Consider the following 10,476-nt stretch of genomic DNA (forward strand, 5'->3'; position numbering starts at 1 on the left):
GATTCTTAACTACTAAACAGACTTATTTTCAGATGACTTTATTTTTATGGCTTCACGTCTGTAACAATATTAATTTGAACACCGAAGATGATATAATAATACCGAAAAAAGATTTTTTGTTCTATCATGCATAAAATAAGCAAAATATTTGGTTTTGAACTAAAGAAACTTGAAAATGATTTACGATCAACCGTTAGAAAAATCAAAAAGTTAAATTGGAAGTTAACTAACGCCGAACATGCTGTGATCTTCATCAATAATTGAATATATATAATTTCATTCTTTAATTTTTTGTTTTAGTTTCTTGTTTGTTTTTATGCTATGCATGTTGTACCATTCTCTGTGTCCTGTTTGTTTTACAGAATAAAATAATAAAAAAAATATGCTAAAAACTCAAAAGAATAAAGTTTAAAAAAAATTTTTAAAAATCTATTTTAAATTCAACTCAAAATTGCAAAAGTTATCTAAGTCATCCTGTTAGCAATCTTCCATTTCTATTTAAATATTTGCAGATTAGTTAACTTCTTATTTTTTTAGTAGATTTCAATATGCACATCTTAAAATGTAAATATACTTGACTTTAAAGCGGATCTTAACAACATACAGAAATTAAAAATGCTTCTAAAAAGAACATTTCACTGTAAACCTCATTAGTGTCCATAGAACAGACAGCTGTTAAAGTGTTAATGCTTGTAAGATGTTCCTCATCAAGGTTTAACTGTGGCAACACCGATCCTTGTTCAGCTAATTCGTCAACTTTAGTTTTCCATGATCGAAAGTGTTTTGTCATAGTCTGGTGTGGTGTTACAACGGTGCAATAATTTTGTTTTAATTTTAAAGTTTTTTAATTATTTACAAAGATATTTTATATTTTGGAACGAGGTTTTTGTTAATAAATACTTTGTTGAAAACCTATGCCCATTTAGCGTTGATAAACTTTTTGAAAATGTATTCAACACGACGAAGTTGTTGCAAATCGTATATAATTAACATAGTGAAACTAACAGCGCTGTTTCGGCGTGGGTGCCATCTTGAATTTTATGTATATAAGCTGATACAAAAAATATTACAAAAATAAAATTTATTTCATTTTATGATACTCATGTAATTTTAACTACTCAATTCAATTAATCTATTTTATTCTAATTTAAATTATAATATTACTCTAAACTTTATCTTTATTCTAATTTACTTCAATTCATTTTATTTCGTTTTAGTCAATTTTGTTTATTTTACTTCAAATTTTTTTTATATCAGTATATATACATAAATTTCAAGGCTCTGAAAATGGCACCCACACCGAAACAGCGCTGTTAGCCTCAATATGTTAAATAAATAGGATTTGCAAAAATTTAGTCATGTTGAGTGCATTTTCAAAAAATTAATCGACGATAAATGGGCAAAAGTTTTCAACAAAGATATTGTATTGAATAAATTGAAAATGCCTCATTAGCTGTGAAGATTCATAAAATTAGTGGAAGTTGAAAATTTACTAAAGTAGTTGAAGCAATTAAAGTTGTTGGAAAGGAAGCTAAAGAAATTGTGATAAAAATTGCAAAGTAACCTGCAATAGTCCAAAAACAACATTTGGAGCCATTGACCCAGATGTGTCAACATCATTCTTTAATTTGCATTGAAACTTGTAGATTGTGTGACTTATGTCATATTCACATTGCAAGGCTTTTGAGTAAAACTACCATAATATAAAATATTAACTTTTTTTTACTGGGTTAATAAAATATTAAAATATTTTATGAAATCATCAAAATCAGGTCAAACCCACAAAATGACTAAAAACAAGGAAAGGATAATATTGTCACTTGAAAAAAATTTTCGTTACATACAGACAAATGATAAGAACCAATTTGTCCCACATCAAAGATGTTTGACGTAATGACGCAACCCAAGACCCTTTTTGACGATAAATTTTGAAAACTTCTTCAGGTGATCTTCAATGTGAATAACAGCTGATTTGTTTAACGTTAAAAATGGCATTGGCTCTCTTAACAAATGTAGCAAGTGGAAAACTTTTAAATTGTTCATAATGTACTGAAATTAAAAGATAAGGGTTGATGGGACTACTGGTTAATGAAACCAACTAGGTATTAGGATTGCTATGGATGTCAGTTTTGCTAGTCGTGTTGTTTTGGTATCGTTTTTGCCGTTTTACTCAAGTTTTGGAAATAGCTTTGTATTTTGTATCGTTTGGTTCATTAAGCTCTCAAAAAGTTGGTTTGGCTGCTTTTATATAGAGATCTGGAGTATTTAATTTGTCATGGTTTCACCAGGGAGTACAAACGCCAGAGGTACAAAAACTTGAAAACTAATCTAAATGCATACTTTTTTAATTGTTCCGTAATTATTAATTATCTTGAAATGTAACTCATTGATTTTTATAACAGTTTTAAATTGTCTTAATTTAAAATTTTGTAGCCAATTTATGACCAATTTTAAAGGTAGACGTTATACCAACAATTACAAGTTTTCTCAATAGCACAGAAGATGAGATCATTTTACACCAAAATAAATCGAAAAAGTTGAAGTAAAACAAAAGCCCAGGAAACGATATCATATCTCCTAAATTTTATCAAGAAATTCGATCGAAAATCAGTCAAGTACTGTGTGTAACTTACTAAATCAATAATGTAAATGTCAGTAAATTAATTAAAACATCTGAAGTACCCCTAGATTGGAGAAAAACTGTTATCGCTGAACACTTCAAGAAAGAAAATCTAAGAGATCCAGCTAACTATAGACCGATCGGCTTGACCCCTAAAACATGCCAAGTTATATAGACACTAATAAAAAGAACGGATGTTGAATCATGCTAAACAGCATAATATACTAAACCACAATCAACACGGGTTTAGAATAGGACGCTCATGCTTGACCAATCTGCTCGATTTCTTTTCAAAAGTTTACGATAAACCAAATGCAGAAAACTCGGTGGAGTTGGTTTATCTTGACTTTTCAAAATCATTTGGCAAAGTTTTCCACAAGAGATTGGCACAGATGTTAGAAGCCTGCTGAATTAAAGGTGAAGTACTCAAGTGGGTCACAAATTAGTTATATGATAGGCAACAAAAGATGATCAAACGGGAACACTTCAAACAGAAAAAACGTTACTAGTGGCGTATCCCAAGGATCAGTACTGGCACCACTACTATTCACCCTGTACATAAACGATATCGACAGTGGAACAGCGGCTACGTTATCCAAGTTTGCTGATGATATAAAACTATGCACCGAGATAGATAATATTAACAATGTAGTCTTGTTGGAAAAAGATTTTGAAAAATTATCTCAATATCTCAAAAACTAGCAAGCTCAACTAACACTATGTGAAAATGAACTGTAGTCAATTACGGGTGTTTTCATTACCTAAGATTGTAAGCCATCATGACAGTGTCAAGAAGTTGCTAAAAAGGCCAATAAAATGCTAAGGACCATTAATAGAACGATTTCGAGCAAAGAGCAAAATGTAATAACAAATCTTACAAAGGCCACACTTGGACTACTGCGCAGTTTTGGTGTCCTTATTTCGAGAAGGACAAAAAATTCTCGAGAAGGCTCAAAGAAGGGCTACCAAGTTCATCTTAAATCTACGACCTGCAATACGAAGATAGATTTGATAAATGTGGTCCAACCACCCTGGAAACACAAAAAATAGAGGAGACTTGATCCAAACTTACAAATTTTCATTGGACCATGAAGATTTACCGGCTACAAAATTTTTTAAATTGTCTCATAACAAATATACAAGTGGTCATAGCATGATGAACAAAAAATTGAAGCAGTTTTCTGTGAGGTGCAAGACCATTTGGGTGGGCCCGGGCTGGGCTAGATGCCAACGATGAGGAGATGCTGGCAGACACTGCTCCGTAAGCAAAAACCGGTGTGAAAGAGTAGGTAGGTATCCATTTGCATCGCCTGTTCGATTTTGGTGAAATGACCAGGCGATGTTGGTTGCACGACGTAAACGCGGAAATCTTTGCAACCAACACTGCAACATTCCGGCCATTTGGAAGAGCTCCACTATAGTCCTTTGTCTTCATCCTACCAAGCAATCTCACTACTTTGCCCTATTGTAAGAATTCTTGAATCTCTTCTTCCAGCAATCACCTCCCACCTTCCCCCAGCTGACCACCAACGTAGCTGCCGCCCGAACTACTCCACAACCACAGCCTTACTTTAGCTTTCTACAAGCATTGCCCCCTGACTCAAAAAAATCGGCCCACCACACCATTGCCGTTGCACTCGACCTCACCAGTGTCTTTGATTCATTTAACCACGTCACCTTACTCAGTACCATCAATCAATCCACACTAGATGGATTTCCAACTACCTACACAACCGACAATGCAAAACTCACTTCCACAACATCACCTCAATCACTAGTATCATTCACACAGGAGTCCTTCGAGGCTCCGTAATATCTCCAGTTTTATTTAATGTCTACATCCGAGACATACCCACACCCACATCTAACGCCTAAGTAATCAGCTAGGCGGACGACTTTACTATCTCATCATCGAGCCGCACCGCAATGCCTCGGTGTTTATTTTAACATCTTTTTCACGTTCAACTTACACGCACAATCAATAACAAAAAAAATCAAAACAAAGTAATAAAATTCTTATGTCCCTGACAGGAAACTAACTGGGACCAGCAAAAAGAAACCCTCCTCACAACCTTCAAATCTATCTGCCCACCCGTCATCAACTACGTTGCATCCATCTGGCTTTCCAACATTTCCCAAACCAGTCTTCAAAAACTCTAAACCACCCAAAATTCAGCCTATCGTACTATAACCGACTGCCTCCTCCTGACACACATAGAACATCTACACCAAGAAACTAGCATCCGACTAATAACACTCCACCCTGCTAACAGACCAATGCCTCGCCCAATGCCACAAAGACAATTATCCATGCCTTCATATAATCAATATCCCACCAGCGCCTCGCAAAATCAAACAAACATTCAACACTTTCTGTTCATACCGACTAACCACCTTCATATCATCCCTTCGTCACAATTACACAAACTCCCCCACATCCACACTCCCACATTCATCAATGCCATTAATTCCTTTAAACCTAACCCTATACTCGATAGCCACCCTTCGTTTATCAACAAAATTGAAGCATAACTACCCGTAAATCAAGAATCATCCTGTCAGCTCCGCTGTGGCTACTCCATCCCCCTCAATAATTACTTCAGTCGCATGATATATGCCATCTTCGACCAAGGAAACCTCCGTCACTCACTCCACTATAATATTCAACTGCCCTTCCTTCCAATCCCACCCCCTCACCACCACCTACATTTGGACGGACCCGGTGGCCGTGGCTTAATTCTTGAATATTTAAATTAAAAAAACTAGATACCCCTCAGGCGAGCTACAACAAGTGGTCATAAACTAAAGCTATTCAAAGAAAGAACTGGGTCTATGAAATATAACTTCTTCGTCAATCACTGGAACAGCTTGAATCGACAAATATTTATAAAAGCAAATTGGCCAAATTGTAATTCTTACTGGAGTGGCTCTAAACAGATTATTAGTCTTTGAGCCCAGTCTTTGAGCCACTATAATATCTGTTATGTTAATTTCTTTTCACAAAAAATTAATTAACTTGCTGTAAGTCACACGTCATACAACATTTATTGTAACAGAAATACTGCATAACTATTTTAAAATATATTTTTGCACTCATGTACTTGCCAATCAAGAAGCTTGAGAGGATCCTACATCATATTTAAATTTTATTTATATTTTCCAATTAATTTTAATGTATTACATTTCGTTTTTTAACTTGTCGATCAATTAAAGAGGATTTCCATTATTGTTGTTATTATAATTCTTCTTTATTATTGGGGTTATTATTATCATATTTGTAAGCAATAAATATTCATTTGTAAATATTAGGTACCATGAAACATGGTAATGTTTGTTTATAAACTCATTATTACAATTTGGGTATTAGTTCAGCTTTGTTATTCGGTTTTGAAAAAGGTAAAATAATTATACATGAATTATTTTATAGCGATAGCTCAATGGATAAAGGCGCTTGGTCTTGCTGTTGCAGTCACTAGGTTCGAATACAAAAAGATCCCCGCCTATCATATGCAATGTGTGTGATGCATGGTTTTCACATCTATTCATATACGCTGTGTTTGTCATTGATACCTCTGAAGCAATCGCAAAAAAGAGAATTACCTTTACTAATTTGTCTTTAACCATTATATCATCACACTACCGAGCAGAATTTAGTGGCAACAGATGGGATCAGTGAGATGTGATCAATACTTATGCCAACTTAGATATACTAAAACAAGATAAAACATAATATAAGTTGAAACAAAAACAGAAAAGTAACTTGAATTATGTCATCTGAAGCTCCTAGCTTTTGCAATGTATTCACACACTGATTCTTCATAATCTTTACAAAAATACAATACAAATTATAAAGCAATAAAGTATAAAACCTAAAATGTTACAAATGTAAAAATTCCGCTTGCAAAAAGTTTAATGTTTGGATGAGACACATAATTTGAATTAAAATTGAAATGTGCAACAAATCTGTGAAAATACTTTTATATCTAACTGTTGAAAAAGATAACATACGTAATTTTGATACATATTATCTGGTGTTCTAGGACAAAAACACTCTGAACAAAAACCTCTCAGACGAAAACCCCCAGAACGAAAAATCACCAGGAATTTTTATCAAGTTGGAAAATAAATACTATTAATAAGTATTTTTGTTATTTTAGTATTAATTTAATATTATTATTTACAAGTTCAAACAAATAGTAGTTAATTTATTGTGTTACAGAATATGAATGAATATAATACATTAACTCGAATGTTTGTAATAAAATATGAAATAAAACTTAAAAATGAACCGACATTCGAAAATACCTGTGACTGTAGGAGTCATGCAATCAACAATCCCAACGCCAGCAACAGATAGATTTATATCAGACAAAATAGAGAAAACATCAAACTACGCATGATGCAATAAAAAGTATTTAAGAACAAATCTTATTCAAGATTGAACCACATAATTAATTACGGCTATGATGCTGATTTTCAAAATTTAAACAACGCCAGACCAGGAACAATGAATTATCCTTCAACAGCTAGTTCTATGAATGAGGTTTCTATGAAACGTTATCACAGAGCAGGACATGTTCATTCTTGAGATTCCCTCATCAACAATCAAGCTAACAATTTTAAATTATTAGATAAAGTTACTATTACATCGACTGTAATAAAAGAAGGATATTTGAAAACGCAAAGCTTAATGAATGCCGAGCAGAAAGATTATTTTTTAAAAAAGAACAAACAAATAAATTTATTGAAATATGTTCTTCTACAACTACCCTAAACCTTGTTCCAGTAAAAAATCTTTTTTAATTTAAATTCTGATGATTAATGAATCAAGATGCAATTCAACTTTTGATAGAATGGATGCCCTTATAACAGATGATGTATAAAATTTAGCATCACACAGGTTTCTTACCAATTAATATAAATTGTTAATGTTTCATAATTTTTTCATGAATTCATAGAAAAAAACGTTACGTAATTAAATAGTAAGGGTGAATAATATAAAGATTTTACTTATACTTATTTTACTAGTTTGGCTTGTCCAGGAAGGTTTTTCGTTCGGAGGTTTTTGTCCTAAAACCATTATATGGCATTATGGAAAACGATTTTATATCTGGCATTTTCATTTCAAAACAATGCAAAAATTAGTGTAAAACATATTTAATTCAGTTAGCCATATTTTTGTAATTAATTCAATGTGTTAGAGCAAAATACAAAACGTCATATATGGTTTACATACCTCATGTCTCAGAGCCATATTGGTGAAATATTCGAATGAATCCAAATAAACTATTTTGCACCTTTATAAAAGTACAAAGCACATAAAACATAAAACACATTTTAGAATAATTTTAGAAATTATAAAAAATTTTAGAACTGATTAGTAATTTATTTTCAAACAATTTTGTAGTAATGATAATATCATAAAAGACAAATAAGTATCAACTGTATTGCCACACATCAGTCACATCGGGTAGTAAAAAAATTTGAAGCTAAATTTCATAAAAGAATTGAAAAAAAAAATTGAATCCAACGTACATGAAAAGATAAAGTTGCGCAAAAATCATATAACCATTTATATATCATTAAATCTGCTCATTCTTGAAAATTTTCTTCAAAATTTTGAATATAGAGAAATGACAAATAAAAAATAAAACAACAACAAACAACACACGTTAAGACGACAATTTCTCCGAGATTGGGGGTTGCCGTTTGGCTACCTATGATGAAACCGAAATACCCTTCGACGCCATTCACATCTGTCGAGGGGTATTTCGACAGATGTGAAATACCTCACTCGCCTCAGTATCACGCAACCCCGCTTTCACTTTGTCCTTCTCCACCTGCTCTCTCCATCCCAGTCGCGGACGACCTATTCCTACCACTCCTTCAACCTCGAACTCCAACACTCGCCTAATCCCGACCCTTTCATCCCTTCTCAACACATGTCCATACCACCGCAATCTCGATCTCCTTATCAATGTCACAATGTCCTCATTCAGTCCCATCCTCGACATCAGCTCTGTACTACTCCTCCTATCCTTCACTTTAACCCCACACATCAACCTCACCATAGCTCTTTCAGCCCTCTGCAGTACACTTTCCTCCTCTCTCCTCAACACCCAAGTTTCACCACCATATACCATCGCTGCTCTCACACAAGCTTTATATAACCTCTCTTTCATTTTCACGGACCATTTCTTTCCACACAATACCCCACCAAGTTCCCTAAATTTCATTCGAATTAGCCTTCACTCTCCTGTCACATACCCCACAGGGGTCTATTTTACTTATCACTCGCTCCCCACCTTCCCCACTCACTATTACAATTTTAACTGCAATTCTTCCATGCTATCAGCCATCAAGACTAAATCATCTGCATTCAAAATCTCAAATAACAACCCTCCATTATGTTTCCACACACAACATCCATCACAATTGCAAACAGAAACGGTGATAACACTGATCCTTGATGCACTCCTACCTTAACACTAAAAGCGTCCGACATCCCCCTTCCGACCCTCACCTTTGTCTTTGCCCCTTCATACAGCTGCATCACAGCTTTAACAAGTCTCTCATTCACTCCTTTCTTCCTCAACGCCCATGCAATGACCTTCATCGGTACTCGATCAAAAGCCTTTTCTAGATCCACAAAACACATGTACAATCTTCGTTTCTTCTTTCTATAATTGACCTCCAAAACCTTTCTTTTATCTTCATCCCACCACCACGTCTCACCATGCCTACAGTTTCCTTTCGTCCATCCACATACTTTATCTGCCGTAGCCAACACACAGTCCCTGTATCTCTCCCAAACATCTCCATCCTTACCACTCTCCCAATTTTCAGCCACCTTCACTTCAAATGCCTTCCTCACCTCTGCATCCTGTAACTTCCATGTCTTTCTCTTTGCCACAAACTTATCCTTCTTCCTCCTCCCCATTTCTTTTGATGCCACATCCATCACAACCATACTATGCTGCAACATACCAGGTATCGCGTTACCAGGTATACAAATAAAAAATAAACAAAATAATAATAAGTCAGAAAAAATATAAAAAATTGTAGCTATAAATCAATTAAACTCAAGTTTGTCAAACGATCGATTCTCAGAATGGAAATTTATAAATGCACCAAACTTTTAATTCCTGAAAATTTAATTTTTGAACTAAAATCTAACAACAACACTTGTTTTAAAACTGAAAATTGACTAGTAAATTGTTTTGCAAAAAATCTTTTAGAAGTATTTTTTAAAAATAAAAATAGAAAGCACCACAAATATTAAAGATTAAATAATTCGAACCTAAAATGTCATTTAAAAACTAACACTTTTACACCGAAAATTTGCAATTTCATCCTGTACATGTTTCAACATGTGAATATTTGAAATTAAACAAATTTGAATTAATTGTTAGGAAATCTGGATTAAAAAGTACCATTCGGGTTTTAAGATCACATTGGAGCTCATGAATAAAATAATAACCTTAAACAATTGTGGATGCGTACAAAAGTGGATGCATTTAAAATATTGTACAACTAATTCAAAAACATTTTTATATTTTGCTAAATTTCACCTAAATAGGTCACATATTTAAATAATTCATAAGTTCTATTACTGTTGGCATTTAAATAAACATTTAAACAAGTTTGTGTTTGAAGCAGTTGTGTTTATCTATCAGAAATCAGTGAACCTATAAAAGGTCGAATAACTCGATGATCGTCCAAGTTATAACAATATAACGGGGAAAATGTCGTCTAAACGTGTGTTGTTATATATTGTGATAGACCATAATTTTTACAATATTCTATAAATTCTACCGAATGTTTGGCGTTAGTGAGAAAAATTGAAAAAACGAACT

General features: G+C 33.6%; 2 protein-coding genes across 2 annotated transcripts in view; both read right to left on the reverse strand.

Moving 5' to 3' along the window:
• Window positions 1–314: 314 nt before the first annotated feature.
• Window positions 315–2,043, reverse strand: HELRODRAFT_184271 (hypothetical protein; the record flags this gene model as incomplete). Its single annotated transcript, XM_009020139.1, has 4 exons — window positions 315–347; window positions 647–793; window positions 1,565–1,693; window positions 1,891–2,043. The coding sequence occupies 4 exons, from the start codon at window positions 2,041–2,043 to the stop codon at window positions 315–317; spliced, it is 462 nt and encodes a 153-aa protein (XP_009018387.1).
• A 7,885-nt stretch (window positions 2,044–9,928) lies between these two features.
• Window positions 9,929–10,476, reverse strand: part of HELRODRAFT_184272 (hypothetical protein) — a gene marked incomplete at both ends in the record, with an annotated part of 2,810 nt that continues 2,262 nt past the window's right edge. Inside the window, one exon of the mRNA XM_009020140.1 lies at window positions 9,929–9,974. Coding sequence (XP_009018388.1) covers window positions 9,929–9,974 — 46 coding nt within the window. The remainder of the gene's footprint in view (window positions 9,975–10,476) is intronic.

This window comes from Helobdella robusta, assembly GCF_000326865.2.
Source record: "Helobdella robusta unplaced genomic scaffold HELROscaffold_261, whole genome shotgun sequence".
NCBI lineage: Eukaryota > Metazoa > Annelida > Clitellata > Rhynchobdellida > Glossiphoniidae > Helobdella > Helobdella robusta.